The following is a 17,900-nucleotide window of genomic DNA, read 5'->3' on the forward strand; positions in this document are numbered from 1 at the left end:
ATAATCTTAAGACGGGCTCAATCCGCTCTTGTATTATATCAGCCGAAAATGAGTAAAGACCACGGGATCGATTGATATCGGAACGTTTGATGTTTTAGATCTTAGATTTATAAGACCTGTCAGTGCTCAAACAGAATTCATAGGCACAATTTTCAAGTATCCATGGATTTTCTCTGGCATGCAGTTCCCATGTCAAGAAACCCTGATATCAAGTCCTAGAAGGATTAATCGATCAGCAGAAAAAAATTGTAGAGTCCCAATGTGTAAAATTGTAAATCTTCCCGTCTGATTTTTTTTCCCATTCGTTTTAATATTTTCATTACAATCACACAATTAAAAAAGATAACAAAGTTAACATGAAAATTTCAAGTGTTTTTGCACATACACATCAAGCCACCACTATTCTGGAAGACTTCTTTTGTTGTCAGCATTAGGCTCCCATTTACATTTCGTTGGGACAATATTAATAGTGTGTAATGCAGACAGAATCCTACGCTTTTTCACGCTGTAACAACTACATATGCCTCAACCACACTAAGGTACGTCGCTATGCAGATTTGTTTTGAAGTGTACACCAAATATGCCTCGAACATTAAGTGGCAACTGTATTGGCACCCATAAACACAATATGGTGCAAGGTCAATAGCTGACTATCCAGACTTCATAGAAATTTAACTTGAACTCCATTTCCATTCATTAAACTATATGGAAGGGTGATGTAGAATAATCAAATGAGAATGTGCCAATTACAGTATAGTTATATCAGCCTAAAAACAACAGATAAACAGGTTGTCAATATTAGCCTAGACAGTAGTTACATCAGCCTAGTAAAGCACTAAAGCGTAAAGAGAATGGCATGAACACGAGACAATTCTTTGATATATGGCAATAATTTACTGCTCAACGTCAGGCTTCCAGAAACTGCCGGGATCTCAACAATTGGCAAGAAACTCAAGGGCACTTTCTTTGGATATAAGAAGCACCTTGTTCTTCGTACCTATCAATAGCAAAGTGAGATAGCTTTGTATTAATAAATTATTTGCTTGAGTTCAGAATTTCGAAATCATTTTTCATGAAGTTGAGAACTTGAATAATTGGGTTTTCTTGCAATCAATTAACACTTACTCAGACTTGGAGAACCACATCTGCTGGAAGGAGCCAAGAGAAGCCAATATACTGCCTCCTATCCAAACACTGCATACAGAGTTACCATATTAAGAGGCCACTATCTACTTGATGAATGAGCAAGCTCTCGCATATAAACCATGATACATTAAGTTGCATAATTTGAATAAAGGGAGAACCGGAGAAGATGTTGCAGCATGAATCAACTCATCATAATATGATCACAGATAGATATGTGCACTTCACACACACACAGAAATGAACATCCCACCTGAACCTTCTTTCAGTCGCATTTCCACTGGCAAATACTTTTACTCTAGCAGCTTGAGGGGACTCCTACACACAAAAATCACAGATCAATCCATTTTATATATATATATGAACACAATGGCCTCCTACCTAAAAACTTTATTCAAACATATCTGGCATGTGAAAAACATATCATCTCATACTGATCGACGAGAGTATTTGATAAATGTGCTCCACTTTACACACAAAAATAAAACAAAATAATGCCCCCACAAACACAAGGTTGAGAGATTTATGCTCTAAATCTTGAATAGGAAAAAAAATAAAAAAATAAAAGGAAAGGCTACATGCAACCTAGAAACTTCAGCCTCCTTGCCCTAACTAGCCTATACCATTACTGATTATCTACTAAGCTTATCAAGTTTTCCACAATCTTCAGTCTGTGTATTGTGTCTGCTGATAGTATGTGGCAAAAGGAAATTTTATTAGATTAGGAAGCGTGAGTACAAAACATTGCATATTTAAAAGGGAAGCAACCCATAAAATTTATGCTATCCAGAATATTGGCATTCAGTGAATGAAATAAGTGCGGCTCTGCAAATTTCACCTCTAGCAAGTCTTTCTCAATGCGTTCCTTCAATTGTTGCATTGAAGCTGTACCACCAGTAAGCTGTGAGATAAACAGGATCAGTTTCAAATATGTCCAAGTACCTTTAAAGTCAGGGAGAGGAGAGGAGAGTTGAGAGAGAGGTCGAGCACTAGATCAAAATTGAAGTTACCATTATGGTACTAAATAGTTCTCTTCGAATGTCCACATCACACTTATTAATGCTCTCTATAATCTACACATACCAAAAAGAAACAGCAAAATTATGAGCAATGACAATAAAATTTGAAGTCTGAGTATATATATTAAAAAAACATTTTAAATAATAATAAAAATACCATTTTAGGGAGACCACGAATTGAAGGAGAAATTTCTGCAAAACTCTCCATGCCAGGGATTGTCTGTGATACACATTAAAACAGTAAAACTAGTGAAAAACAGGACACTAAGGAATTTTGACTGAACTGAACAGTATAATCACAGAACACATTTAAAAAAAAACCACATATTATTGTACAAATATTTTGAAGTCATAGTCCCAGGAGTTCCACAATTTACATCACATAACTAAAGACCATTGGTAAAAACCTTCTTTATCCATTAACAAGCTTCAAATGTTTCAACTCCTCCAAACATTGTTTTCACCTACGAATCATAACAAGACTGGACTTTCCAACCCTATGGATAGTAATATAATCAGCCTAAATTAGGCACCTAAAATGTTAAACAAAGCTCAATGCACACTGCTCGCAGTAAATATCCAGATAAAGAATAATATTCACCAGTTATATTTAACAACCTTGAACTATAATTTGTGCCAATATGATAGTAGCTTTGATAAACAGAATTTTGGGAACAAATAAATTTAGTGGTAAGTTAAAAGGAAACAAAGAACTGGATCTTATTTATTATCGTTGTTGTTAAACTCTTGTTTTAACTCGTTAAATCGGATGAGTTTACAAGTTTAAGTACCAAAACGAGTTGTATCACATGTAAACTTGCATATTGTTAAACTGGGATGAACTCGAGAGTTCACTGTCATAATTTCACTTATTCAGTTTAAAATCCCCCTTTTTCTACTGAAACAACTGACTTTCAACCCTATTCTTAGGGTTAACTTTCTTCTAGTGAAAGCTCTGAACCAACCTGCAAAGAACTGATACGGAATCATCGTTTGACCTCCAACTCTAAGATGCAAACAGAGAACAACGACATCTATGAACCCGAGCAATCGACAATTTCTTGGAATGAACAGAAACTTGCAGCGAGGATTTCTTATAGCGAACAGACTTCGTGTTATGACATCTCATGCAAACAGGGACGAATAGAGAGCTCTAGCAACAGCCAATTGACGACCAGGCTCCAGCAACTTTGTGCAAACAGAGAGCTTCTTGCAGCGGTAAGGATGACCATGTTTAACCTCTGAATAGTGATTCTCTAAAAGGGACGACTCTGGGCAAAGCAGAGAGTTCCTTTGATGACCATTGTTGACCCTCCCTGTTTATTACTCCACTATTCTACATTATTCAAGTGAGTAAATTGTGTTTCTTGCTAAAGTGAGTGATGTTTGTTTACTAGCAGTGACTGTGATTATTGGCATTGTATGATTAACTATTTTAGTGTTTAAAATTTTGGTATTATGTTTTGCTTCATTATTGATATTTTTTTAATATTTTCTTTGCATGAGGTAAACTCTTACGAGTTTACAAGTCAAGTTTACGAGCACTTTATGAGTTTACTTAAAGTCTCAAGTTTAACAACCTTGTATATTACTAATCTATTCTATGAACATTCAGTATTATTCATGTATATCTCTAGCTAGCATCTATAAGATAATGCTGCAGTAATGTTATAAATAGTATGGAAGGAGATAAATAAAAGTAGGTAGGGAGGTCGACACTTCCCGTCTGATCTTATAGAACTCAGAATAATCATTTATTAAAAAGTAAAGAGAATTTCTCTGGAAAATAGGAAAGAGAATCATTTTGGATTGTATGCTTGCCATTTAATTTGAAGTATTATTACTTTTCTTTTTTTAAGGGCTGCTACAGCATTTTCCAATGTTTAATCATACAGATCTATTTCCCCTCCTTTTTAGACTTCAGGGGGTATTTCTATTTATGCCTCCTGTATACTGAGTTTGCACTTCTGACATTTGCATAGCTAAAATGAAAATGCTATCACAATTTAATTTACCCACCTACCCCAAAATATTACATGCAAGCACACATGAAAAAAAATGTCCAACTGACAGTTCCTCAATTTTCAGCCAAATTCAATCTGATATTATATGATTCCTCCAGCCAATCTTTTTTCTAAAAGTGTGTTATTAGCAAATTCTTTATAACAGACTAACTAAAATAAAATAAAATAAATCGCACCTGAACCAATGATGGATTAAAAAGAATATCAGGAATCTTGAATCTGTCGGATCCAACTTCGATTATTCTGTGTTATCCATGATATAAAAGTTAAATGATTATCACAAGTAAACCAGAAGAAAGTAAGCTTCAAATCAAAAAAGATATTTGTAGACACACAGAACGTTGGACTCACTGGCCATCAGGAAGCTCATATGGGGTCATTGGAATGTTAGAATATGAACTCTCTGACATGGAACAGAATAATGGATATCATGTCATATATGGAATCCAATAATTAATAAACTATATAAGCAGGATGGTAAAAGCATCATAGAGCTATAAAATATGGGTCCAGAAAAATAGTTCCCCAAAGACACTAGTTAAATAGGGGTTAATACACACTAGTAAATGCTTGTAATTACTTAGAAAAGAAAATATTTAATTATTTGGTTTTTAGATATAATGAATGTTCTCATTTTCAATAAATATTTTCTACTTTTGTTTCCTTAACCAATGTCCTCATTACATCAAAACATTGGAATATCATGAGCAAGTGAGCTAATCTATATGAAAATATAGAGATTAGAGACCGCAAATAATGTCAAAGGAATCATGACAATTCAAGTCAACATATTTATAGCTTGTGAGAGAACAAGTGTGAAAGCCATTTAAACCCTAGAGTTGCAAGCAACCAAATCAGTGTTCTATTTAATAAGAATTAACCTAATACATTATAAAAATAAATTATTAGAATTTAATCAATCCCATAAATAAGCAAAACAAATTCTAATTTCACTCATTATGATATAATTTGATAATGGAACTACAGTTGATATCAATTATTGAAGAATGGAATAACATGTTCAAGCATGATATTTTAACACCAAAGATCCTAACGTATAACATATTAACTAACATATATATAAAGAATACCACCCTAAGGTCTTTATCTGTATATGTCCTGCAATAAATACAACGAACTAGACCGACAAGACTCAGCATTTCATGAAATTATAACAACTGTGATACAAACCATCATATGGAGCATCTGGAGTTCGGCAAACACATTCCTTGATATCACTAGCAATTACCCTCTGTCACAATAAACAGTTAGATTGGAAAGGAGATATGACATGAAAAGAAATTTTGGGCAACATACAGACCTGGGAATAGAGTTTGTAGCTTTCAGTTGTATGAGGGAAATCAAGGTTTACAGTCTGGGATTCAGAAAAAAGCAAAAGAGGTAATAAACATTACACTTCATTTGTGTATTTGACTGCAGTAATTACTTAAATCATGATAAACATAGCAGCATGAAACTGAATAAAATTCGTGATTCCATAGAATTAGATATTAATAAGCAAACAAACAGGATGAACATTTATGATTGCAGCAATGTACCACAATCAATAGTGCCATTCTTATCAAACTAGAACAGCTAATTGAACAATAAAGTTCAAGAGGAACCATCAGGCTTGCATAGATGAGAAAAATAAAATCCTTATTCCGTGTCATGATAGTTCTACCACAAAGCTGAACAACTAGAGGCATCAGTGGAATATAACATTCCGCGGTGGACACCCCAACATTCCAAACTTCAAAAACTCAAGTGAAAAAGCATTAAGGATTGAGCAAAATAAGAAGCAAACCATACTATTGGCAAGTAGTTGCAAATTACAATGAAATCATAAGATACCTGAAGATTTCCAGGCCGTATTTCTTTTTTCTTGAATGAATACCGAGGTCTTATCTTCAATAACAAAATAAAGAAGCAGATATAAATATAGCTACTTTACTTGAGATGACCATTGAAAAAAAATGAAAATAGCTAATGTTTGTCACTCACTGTGATACCTTTGCCTTCCAAACTTTTCATCAAGCAATCTGTCAGAAATTCTCCTCCAATAGGAGAAGTTATCACAGCCTATTGTAAGCATAAACAAAGACATAAGCAGACACAGCAAAGTTGAAGAAACCTTAAAAGACAAAATAGAAGGTTACAAATGCAATATAATAAAAATCCATCTAAATTATATATCAAGGAAAGAGAATGTAAGACATCAAACACAGAACAGATGAAGAAACATTAATATTGATATATAGAGTCAAATGAAACTAAATGGAACCAGCATACCAATGTTTCAAACTCACTAACGTGGAACTTGCATTAGTGCCTTCCACAAATTTTTAGTTACTCTTTTTTTCACAATTTAATTATGTTACACTTATATTTGGGTAAACATTGAATTAAATGGTTAGCCCTCATAATAATCCCTCAGGCACTGCCATGATTAGGAGGCCCTATTAACAATTACCCTGAAGAAGTGAGAGATATCATTGTTAAGGACAAAAATATAGTCAGTCATCAATGATTAGATAATTTTGAAAATGTCCTATTTGTACTCTCTTTACATGCAGTTAAATATCCAAAATTTAACAATTTTCTTACATACTAAAAGAATTGTAATCGTGGTTATAGAAATAGGAAATGTTCAAGTTATCGTCATAGATTTTTACACATTACTTTTACTGTATTCTTTCTTAGTCAGCAAAAAATATCAGATGGTTTATCTCATCATATTAAATATCTTTGAGCAATATATCAATAACTTACTTGAACCCATAAGCTACCTGTGGTAATTTTTAATGAAGAAACATGTCTTTGGAACAATAGGCATACAAAAGAAAGTGGAACTATTAAAATCAGGGTCTTAAAGATGATAAATAGCAAACTTATTATAATAAAGAAGGTTAAAAAATGGACCAGGTAATCTAATATATGATTTCTGTTTGACAGGATAGCAAGCAATACCTTTTGAAGAACATAACCATCAAGTACTGGTACGACTGTGGTTGATCCTCCACCACTGAGTTTTCAAATAATGAACAGCAGTACAAAACTACTTATCAGCAGAGTAGTAGTATATTGTGGCATATCAATTACAATCAATTAACAGAATATCAAAAAGTAAAGTGATAAGTGACAACAAAATTTTAGTTGCATGCTGGAAAGAAAAAAGAAGGCAATTATATAGCACTAACTTCCAAACCATATTCATAAGGTAAGCAATTCATCAATTGTGTCACTCATTAATATCACCACAGAACCAAACTGTTAGTCAACAACTTCAAAGTCTCATACCTATCAACAACTAATGATGTAGCACGCCCTGATGCAAAAGATGAGAGAACCTGGTGTCAAGAAATACTCATTCATTAACTAGTTCACAAATTAATGGTTTCATACCATCAATATAAAATACATTTTTATCACTAATTTTTATGTTGCAACTAGCAAGTTAGATGTGGACAGAGCAGTAATGTAAATATGACTTACAGCATTCTTGGCCAAAAACAATGCTGGTACTTTGTATTTTTCAAACATAAGTTCTGCTGTCCTGACACCAAAAAAAAAGAAAAATATGAAATCTAAATATTGAAGAACCAAACTCTATGACTAAACATGAAATATGTTGTATAACTGTATAAAATGGTGTAAGGCTAACATCCAAAAACTAAATGAGAAAAATGGAAAAGGGGGGGGGGGGGTTATAATTGTTAGAATACCTTTCTCTCTGTTCTTGAGTGTTGGAACATGGTTCAGCAAGTAGCATTGGACGCTCTTTCGGATCAACTAGTAGGCATTCCCTGAAAACCAGTGAATAGTAGCATAAAGCAGGAAAAGAGATAGATAAATTAGCAAAAATTCGCCATCATGGATTACTAAACATAAAATGAGATTTGCATATATTAGAAACAAATTGGGTTTCACTTACTCCTAAAAGTTAGATTAAAAGAAAAGGATTGTCCAAATTGTATAAAGAATATTTAGACCATACTCTTAACCAATATAGAACATCTAAACACACATCTCTTATACCTAAGACTGAACATTTGTTGTGTAAAATTTGTAGAACTGAACATCTACGGATGAACCAACATTAAGACTAGATAGGTTCTAATATCATTTCAAATATGGACCAAGTCTAACTCACTCTGAAAGACTAGCTCGTGCAGTGAGATTTGTCAAAGCCTTTATAAGCTCAACTTTAACCATATTTGCAAGTTTAATACAATATTAGAAACAGAACAAACTTAACTCACTCTCAAAAAATAGCTCAAAAGAAAAGAATCACCCAAACCTTATAAAGAGTAATTCAGCCATACTCCTAGTTATGTAACACATTTTAACACACCTCACTCATGCCCAAAACTAGGCATCTAAAACACAGTTTGTAGGACTAAATATTTGTAAATAACCTAGCATTGAGATTAAAACAAAGTTTAACTCTTAAAAGTTAACTCAAACAGGAGATTTGTTTAAACCTTATAAAGAATATTCAAGCCTTACTCTTTACCAATGTGGGACATCAAAACAACATAAGAGTATGTCCTAGTATAAACAACACATAATCATTCTCAACCACATGAGCATTCTCTTTATACTCTATACAAAAGTTGATTAATTTTTTAGACCATTGCATGTATAAAGGACCATCATGACTCGAGCTTCCAAATAAGTAAGAACCCTAGCAATTGACAACTGCACATACTATATCAATAAAATGATAATCGAGCTTACCATCCAAGAGAAAAAAAAGAATAAGAAATAAAATGATGATCCTATCCTACATTGAATATTATAGACAAATTAGGTAATCAACAACAACCTCAAAGCATGATCCCATATGTTGTCTACAATATTCCAGTCAACAACAACTCCATTCTTTAATGGCGACAGTACCTGATCAGCATAACAGAAATAAATGATCAAAACTAATTATTTTTAAAAACTGAAATTATTAACTAAAGCATAACCTAGCAGATATTTCAAAGAGTTACCTCCATATAGTCTCTGCGGTATCCTAATGATTGAGATCCTACATAAAGTTTGCATTTCCCCTTGGTTTTGTCAGAATCAAGATTTTTGGCATTGTTTTGTAAATCCACACCGGCTCGTGAGTTCTCATCAGCATCACCAGGTCCATCAATGTCCATTTGATCAATTGCACCAACAACCTAAATAAACACATGTCAAATAATATCCCTTGCAAACAATATATTATACATGCATCCATGATCCAACTGCATTAAGACCAAGCAGCAGTAGAAGAGTAATAACTGACTAAAGACAATAATAATAATAAAAAAATAAATAAATAAATAAAAGGGAATTGCTAAACAAAGAATGAAAAGATATAGCTAATAGAAATATAGAAGAGTAAAATTACAGTTTTGCCTTCAAAATTTACAATATATGTTGATTTGGTCAATGAAAGTTTGCCTACATACAATTTAGTCCCCAAATGGTCAAATCTATCAACTTTGCCACAAATTAGTCCTTCTAACTGATGTTAACCTTAAAACCCATCAAGCTCTCAATTTTATTCAATGCGAGAATTATAAATCCTCTCTGTGGCATGTAAGGTTTGAGAGACCTTCGACAGCACTGTCAGCACCAACTATGTCAAATAGAAATTAATAAAATAAATTTTAAAAATTGAGTAAATTACCACTTTAGTCCCGAACTTTGTAAACCGTTTTCAGTTTCATCCGTCAATAAAGATTTCATTTTAGTCTCTAAGTTGTTGAAAAATATATCACATTATCACTGTCGTTAGGAAATGTCAATAATACTTAACAAAAGTCATTTTAAATGTCAATTTAACTGCCAATTGGACCAGTGTTGAAGGTTAAACAATGGACATCATAGGAGAATTCAGTGAAATGATAGAGAATATGATCACACCAGGATTTTGTGAGAAAGGGTAAATTTGAAGGTAAACTTTTATAATTACCCTCTTAGGAGTCACACTTAGTGTGAATTTATGAGTAAAGTTTAAACTTGTGTCAAATATATAATTTCGCTAGTTTTTACTAATGTTGGCTAAATGTAGAGACTAACTTTAACTTGTTCTGATATATTTCAAGAGACGAAATTGTCCAGGACTAAAGTAGTGATTTACTCTTTAAAAATTATAAAAACACAAAATGAGCGCTACAATTTTGTAAACTTGACGTGAGAGAACCGTTGCGGAGACCTAAAAAGACGCACATTTCGATTTCGCGAAGAAAATAACAACAGAAAATGTTTACACGGCGAGTAGGTCACAGAGTCACTCACAGAGGGAAACACGGCCTTGGGCGCATCTTCTCCAGCGTAACCAGCTTTGCATGTATGCGAACCCAGGTCAATCACTATTGCTGATACTTCGTCTGTGAATTGCGAACAAAAACAAGATGCATGCAAAGGAAACGAAAATCAGATTATTACAAAACTTTGTCGGGTGGAAATGGAAGAAAATAGATGATTCAGTGAACACTCACCGCCGCCATACATGACTGGGGTTACGGGGAGAGAATGTGGATTCGGTGAGAGAGAGTTTCGATTCCAAGTTTGAGAGTGCAACGAGCGGAGAGAGCGAACTTTGTATTTGGGAAGGAACGACGAGAGAAGAAGGGCTTTTTCGGGTTTCTATTGATGGCGAGTTTTGGGATTTCATCAAATCTTGTAACATTTTGGGTTGGGCCATCTGGATCTGCAGATACATTCAGTGCCCATGTATCGTCTGTTTAAATTTTTAAAAAATAATCTTAAGTATAAGGTTTTTGTTTTTATTATAATTCTATATATTATTTTAAAAGATAGTTATATTAGAAGATGAAAACTAGGCCTTCACACTGGTATTTCTTCAATTTTAAAGCTACTATTCTATAGTAGTTTAGTACAGAATCACTGTTAAAAAGTTAACCTTCAATTTAAAGTGAGGCATCTACTTATTTAACAATAACAATTTTCTATATATTTAATATAATATCAACAGTTATAATTATTACACATAAAAAAACATAAAATATTATTTTAATTTTTAAAGTACCATAAAAATAAATTTATAATAATTAATAAATATTTTAAAGAATTAGGTGTTAATAAATAAAAATAATAATACACTTTTCTTTTAATGCGTCTAATAATTTAAAATCTTGTGCGCTAACAAAGCCAATTTTTGTACAAGTTAGAAGCCTAAAACAAAGAAAGTACAGCCTGACTCAGTGAAGTATTATTATCTAAAAAGGCAAAGAACCTAACATATGCTTCCGGTTTCGTATACGGGGAAAAGACTTCACCTACGGAATTAATTGCAAATGGACCAAAAGAAGGTCTTAATTGCAAGAGTGAGGGTTTATGGGGAGTGTATCAATTCCCCACAAGCAAGATCATATACTAAAAAAGTGATTTTATATTATTTTCTTGCTTTATTGTAATAAGCTTAAAATTTTGATCTTGAATTATTTATTTTTTACTAAAAGTGGAAATATATTTTATCATTTAGTTAAAGAAATATATAATAATGCTTTATGTTGAACTTTTAAAATAAAATTTATCAAACATACATTACTTTACTTTAAGTCCAATATTTTTCACGTTTCCTGTGACTGGTTCATTCTTTGGAAACAACTAATAGCCTTAATTGGGTATATTACTAACCTTCCTTCCACCCAACATTATATATAACAGTAAGAGTGCATTTAAATATTTAATTGTTTAAATAATATATTCAATAAGATATTTTTAAAATATAACTTATATCTTAAATTTAACAATAAAACTTATTAAAATAAGAATTATTAACCTTTTTTCCATCAAACTTCAAGTTTATATACAGTATTCAGGATATGTTTGAATAACTATTTTTTTAAACACTTATTTGATAAGTTATTTTAACAAACTTATATCTTAATTTAGTGATAAAATTTATTGAGATAAATTACAAATAATTTATTTTAATAAATCATACAAAATATTTTATTAAAATAAAATAAAAATTCTTATAAAAGTCATAAATTCTTTGAAACAGAATTGAAAAAATACCACTAAGTGAAGCAATAAATACCTACGTCTAATTAGCAGCAAATTTTGTACAAACATGCATATTAAAATACTTACGTAACAAAGACTTACAAATTTTATCGTCAAAAACTATTATAATTGTATATTACTATTATTAATCAAACAAATGCTTTAAAGAAAAAATAATAATAGTTAAAACCTGTAAATTAAAATATATGATCAGGTTACTGAAAGGTGTACATTAATTTTGAAAACATAATGGTGAAGAAAGTAAGACGCATTTTCAACCCCTTCTTAACTACCATCTCTTCATGCATGCACACAAATGCTATAATCAGATCCAACTAATTAAACTGAAGTTAAAGTATGCTTTTCTTTTCATATAATTTTTTTTTCTTATTAATTTAATGGTTGAAGATACAGTGCAGGAAAGAAATAAAAGAATGCTAAAGGCTAACGTGCCCTGTTCTTTCTTCTTAATAAATGAAGCTAATACCCCTGAAACTCACCCATTATTATAACTCTTTCATGCCCAACGTTTCACATACACATCCACAGCCACACACACTTGTTCTTTGTCAGACCAAAAAAAAAGAGAAAAAGAACAATGGCTTTGATTCTCAACTCATCATTAATCATTTTCCTCACCGTGTCACTTCTCTTCTCCCTTCCGCGTGCTAACGCTGCGTCATCTCAGTTCTCCATTTCTGTTCTCAACGTCACAGAAGCACTCCACCAAGCTCACCAAATCCTCTCCTTCAAACCCAAAACATTCCAACCATTTTCTTCTTCTTCTTCTTCATTCTCGCTCCAATTACACCCAAGAGACTCTCTCTTCAAAGCTCATCACAAGGACTACCGTAGCTTAGTCCTCACTCGACTCGCCCGTGACTCAGCCCGAGTCACTCATATCCGCTCCAAGCTCAGCCATGTCAGCAAAACGGAGCTCCGACCGCAAGGCCAATCGCCGCCGGTGACATCCGGCGTTTTATATGGAAGCGGCGAGTACTTCACAAGAATCGGAGTGGGACAACCTTCCCAAACCTTCTACGTGGGTCTCGACACGGGCAACGACCTCAGCTGGGTTCAGTGCAGGCCCTGTCTCGATTGTTACAAACAATTCGACCCAATTTTCGACCCGTCCATGTCATCCTCGTACGTCCCGGTTACTTGCGAATCCGATCAGTGCCACCAACTCAATAACTCGTCTTGCTTTAACAACCAATGCCAATACGACATCGTGTATGGAGACGGTTCATTCACAAAAGGGAGTCTCGTCACCGAAACGATGTCGTTGGGCAACATCGGTACAGTAAACCAGATCGCAATGGGTTGTGGCCACGACAACCATGGTTCGTTCGTAGCAGCCGCGGGAATACTCGGTCTCGGAGGTGGGCCCCTCTCATTTACTTCCCAAATCAAAGCGACGTCGTTTTCTTATTGCTTGGTAGATCTTGACACGGACAAAACGTCTACGCTTGAGTTCAACTCGCCCCTACCCCGCCACTCGGTGACGACTCGGTTGCTGAAGAACCCTAACTCAAACACTTTATACTACGTGGAAATCACGGGAATGAGCGTGGGAGGAATACCTCTTCCCATTCCAGAATCGGTGTTTGAGATGGATGCATCGGGGCGCGGTGGAATCATCGTGGACTCTGGCACCGTCATAACTCGGTTGCTGAATCCGGCGTATGAGGCGTTGCGCGACGCGTTCGTGGCGCTGACTAAGCACTTACCACGCGCGAAGGGGTTCACGCCGTTGGAAACGTGCTACGATTTGCCGTCGCCACCGCGGGTGATCCCGTCGGTGTCGTTTGAGATGCGTGGAGGGTCGTGGAGGTTGGCGGAGGAGGCGTGTTTGATTCGGGTGGACACGAATGGGACACTCTGCTTCGCTTTTGCGCCGTCAAATTATCCGTTATCTATCATTGGGAATTTTCAGCAACAGGGCTCGCGCGTGAGCTTTGATCTTGCAAATTCCGTCGTTGGTTTTTCTCACCCTTAAAGTAGACCTGTGTTAACTCGTTCACTTCTTATTAATGCTTTTCAAATAAAATATAATCAACAATTTAAGTGGGGAATTATGTCGTGGTATTAAGGACATGTTTAATAATAGGGATATTATTTTAAATTTTTTAAATATGATGAAGTATTTAACAGTGTCAATAAAGCACATTCCGTGATATCTAATAAGAAATACGTGCATTACTTTTAACCAATATTCTAATACTCGTTGACAGATCGAGTGTAATAATTAATCACCAATCAGGTAGGGTATTGCTTAAGTCCCTGTGTCTAATTCTTTTCGATTCTCAAATCCAGCACTTATGATCAATCAAATCCAAGCTCATTAGTGGTAGACTAACAGATATACAGATATACCTTTTATTAATAAAAATAAAAGCAGTTTATAATTACAAACATGAAAGAAGTTGGTTTTGAATCTTTTGATGTCGTGTCAAATTCATATTTGACTATTTCGACAGAAGACCAAGTACATTAATTTATTGTCGATTGGTAGAGATTTATCCGAAAGAAAAAAATCAGATCATTCTTCTTTAATTAAAATCGATATTTTATGTCAATTTTTATCATTAGTTATAGTTATTGAGATAAAATATTAAATAAAAATGTTACTAACAATTTTTATAACATTATATCTAAGTTTTATAATGCATATTAAAATTTAAAAGCCAAAAATGATTAATAGTGAAATCTATAACTATTAAACTTTGGAAGCCTCACATTTGTATTTATTATAGTATTGAAATCCCTTTCATATTAATGCAAGACAGGTGCGACTTCGGTTCCAAACAAGAACACATTGCATTTACGTAAACGAGTTAATAGATAGTTCAGTTATCAAACATTTGAATGTGATTAGGTGTGACATAGTATGACTAGATGCATATTCCACTACAACTTAGTATTAATTAATATGATGATAATCATTGATAGAGACCAATTTATATATTTGATTAAACGATCAAGAGAAACAAATGGCAAGAACATGAAGTTTTCTGAATTGCTGCTTTGAAATAAGCATTGACAAACAAGTATTTGACGTTGAGCTATGCATGATTACAGTCAATTATAGCCGGGGTTGGACTGGAAATTAAGGAGGAACACTTCACATGCAGAAGCATGGAAGAATAAAGAAAGGTACCCCAAATCTTGAAGCTGAAGCTGACTACAAAAGGAAAATGGGCACTTTCTCTTGCCTTAATCATGAATCATGCAATGGACGAAATGCTTAAAGCAGATCAGCCAGAAATGCTGCAAAAAAGTGGGTGAAAGTCCAAATTATGTTAGTCATTTTCACGCGGTATATGCTGCTACTCTTCCCACTCTAGGAGCTTTAATTACGTAAATTGTCTGTTTGCTTTTTCTGTTAAAGAAATGTAAACAGCGTATTCTTTTAAATATATTACTTTTGCATTTAATTTATTTTTTAAAAATTAAAATACTTACTTTGTAAATTAATCATTTTAAAAAAAATTAAAATAATTTAATTATAACAAATATATTCAAAAGATTATGTTGTTAACATTTTACTTTTTTATTTAAGTTGCCCTCAATCATTCATAAAAACATGTACAATTCTAGAATTTTCAAAAGTAACTATTTTTAAAGTAAAATAATAAAAATGCAAGTATGCAACCACTTGTAAATTTTAGTGAATTAAAATTATGATACATTTTAAATTAAATTTAAAATAATTCTAGCCGATATGTTCACTTAAAAAAATTGTCAACAAAAAACAATTACTTAAAGAGTCACGTGTGTTAGTTTTTCGATCACACTGAAACCCATTAAAATTTATAATAAAAAATATTAATATACTTTTTCAAAATAAATAATTTTATGTTCTTGACCGCTGCTCGTTTATTTTTCTTATCTTAATCATAAGAATACCCTTACAAACGGATCAGTCGAAATTCTGCAATCGTTAAAACAAAGGGAGTATCAAAATTCACGGGGTGAAGTGTATAGTCCTAATGTTTGATCACGATGCATTGTTAGAATAATGCAATTTCACATTGATTTTTATTAATATTTAGATGCATTAAAAAAATTCGTTAATTAGAGGAAAAAAAATTTATTGAAAAATATTTTGAAGAGAATATAATTCAACCTTGCGTTTGTTTATTTTTCTCTCCCTATGCGCACAACATTTTTTTTCCGTTTGTTAAGTTTTCCATCTCAATAACTTGAAGGCAATATGAATATTATGTTATTTGTGTTTCTTAACTTTATTTATTTTATTCTCTTTATTTTCTAACAAGCATTACAAACTAAAATCATGTTTGAAAATATTTTAAAAAATTGATATTACCCAATATTAATAACAGATATACCTTGAGGGTCTTAAATAAGATTTGAACAGATCAAATTATAACCCGTGCTTGCATATAATCTGTTTCAAAATTAAATGTTCAGGGAAATGAAGATCTCTTCACCTTATCTCGACTTTACATATTATTTAAAGAGAATTGGTTTATCAACATTGTTCGGGAAAAAAATAATAATTTTATATCCATCCAGTTATAAGTGATATTTCAAATTCTAACTGAAGAATAAAACTATCTATACTTTACTTATTTCCTTTTTTACAACAAAAAGTTTAGGTTTGCTGAATCTCAATAACTCATCATCAGGGTCACGTGCTTGTGATACGTCAGGACTCAGAAGTGTTTAATACTTATCAATTAAACCATTGACATTGAATTTATTAATTACTTGTAAATTCCCCTGCCTATTCTTTAATTAGTCAAAACATTTTACTTATATTTGTCTACTTATACATTTTAATTTATATATTTAATGTGTTTTACTAATTAATCTTTTTTCAGTAAAAGTTAGAATTACGTGTTACTAATCAAAATGTTATCACTAAATAAAGAACAATGGATTATTTTCTCATTTCTGTCTATTTTATATATATTTTTATTACTTACTGCTTCTAAAATATTTATAAATTTTCACAAATAAAATTCTTCTAAAATAGTTAGAAATGAATCATTTTTATAAAATGATATTTAACTCTCAAATTGAAAGAAAAGAAACATTTTAACATGTTCAAATTTTAAATTATTTGTATTAATTGCCAAAATTACGTTCAGCATTATTTTATTTAATAATGTTTTATCAACACTTTTACCCTAATGATTTTATTAATTACTTGTAACGTCAACAACATGCTATTATTAATTCTATGCATTTAATAATATTAGTAATACTTCTCAAGAAAATTTTACTATTAATATAGATATAGATAATTATGATTAGCAAGACAAACTCTAATCCATTATTATTGAGTGAAATTCAACTAGGACGCACTAAATGATTTGAATTCTAATCTTTATTTAGAAAATCCAACTTCCTAGTAGTTCCCATCATAATACCTTCACAAATTTTATAAAATAAAAAAATGTATTGAAAACAATATGTTAGAGAGTGCGCAGGTAATACACAATAAACTGTGTAAGAAATGCAGAGCAAACAGAGCAAACGTGTGAGCTATATCACTAACTGGTACCAAAGATGGATCATTATAAACAGAGAAAATGATCTTATGTGATCATTATAAAATGTACCTACAATTGCCTAATAATTCCAAATCACATTATATAATTCAAGTTGCTGGAACTGCTCAAAATTGACCAAACACAACAGTATGGAAACTTGCATGAATCTGAAG

At 32.6% G+C, this 17,900-nt stretch overlaps 2 protein-coding genes across 4 annotated transcripts; one reads left to right on the forward strand and one right to left on the reverse strand.

Annotated features, from left to right (window-relative positions):
- Positions 1 to 944: 944 nt before the first annotated feature.
- On the reverse strand, positions 945 to 10,797 carry LOC113854910 (actin-related protein 4-like). 3 transcript variants are annotated; one of them, XM_027486239.1, is made up of 20 exons: positions 10,672 to 10,797; positions 10,469 to 10,560; positions 9,187 to 9,363; positions 9,015 to 9,088; positions 7,912 to 7,992; positions 7,682 to 7,742; positions 7,487 to 7,536; positions 7,157 to 7,211; positions 6,191 to 6,268; positions 6,041 to 6,094; positions 5,508 to 5,561; positions 5,378 to 5,438; positions 4,538 to 4,589; positions 4,363 to 4,429; positions 2,320 to 2,382; positions 2,154 to 2,216; positions 1,982 to 2,044; positions 1,397 to 1,461; positions 1,126 to 1,194; positions 945 to 997 (listed from the first exon to the last, which is right to left on the reverse strand). In XM_027486239.1, exons 1-20 carry the CDS (start codon positions 10,682 to 10,684, stop codon positions 952 to 954), a joined length of 1,338 nt encoding a protein of 445 aa, XP_027342040.1. In that variant the 5' UTR covers positions 10,685 to 10,797; the 3' UTR covers positions 945 to 951. The 3 variants fall into 3 exon arrangements, 1 of the variants encoding a protein (XP_027342040.1); XR_003502809.1 differs by lacking the exons at positions 945 to 997; positions 1,126 to 1,194; positions 1,397 to 1,461; positions 1,982 to 2,044 and adding an exon at positions 2,570 to 2,626 and having other exon boundaries at positions 2,172 to 2,216; XR_003502810.1 differs by lacking the exons at positions 945 to 997; positions 1,126 to 1,194; positions 1,397 to 1,461; ... (2 more) ...; positions 2,320 to 2,382; positions 4,363 to 4,429 and having other exon boundaries at positions 6,199 to 6,268.
- A 1,911-nt stretch (positions 10,798 to 12,708) lies between these two features.
- On the forward strand, positions 12,709 to 15,417 carry LOC113854516 (protein ASPARTIC PROTEASE IN GUARD CELL 1-like). Its single transcript, XM_027485532.1, has 2 exons — positions 12,709 to 14,211; positions 15,366 to 15,417. The coding sequence occupies exon 1, from the start codon at positions 12,804 to 12,806 to the stop codon at positions 14,202 to 14,204; it is 1,401 nt and encodes a 466-aa protein (XP_027341333.1). The 5' UTR covers positions 12,709 to 12,803; the 3' UTR covers positions 14,205 to 14,211; positions 15,366 to 15,417.
- Positions 15,418 to 17,900: the final 2,483 nt, after the last annotated feature.

This window comes from Abrus precatorius, unplaced genomic scaffold (assembly GCF_003935025.1).
Source record: "Abrus precatorius isolate BTA unplaced genomic scaffold, Abrus_2018 Scaffold11, whole genome shotgun sequence".
In the NCBI taxonomy this organism is placed as follows: domain Eukaryota; kingdom Viridiplantae; phylum Streptophyta; class Magnoliopsida; order Fabales; family Fabaceae; genus Abrus; species Abrus precatorius.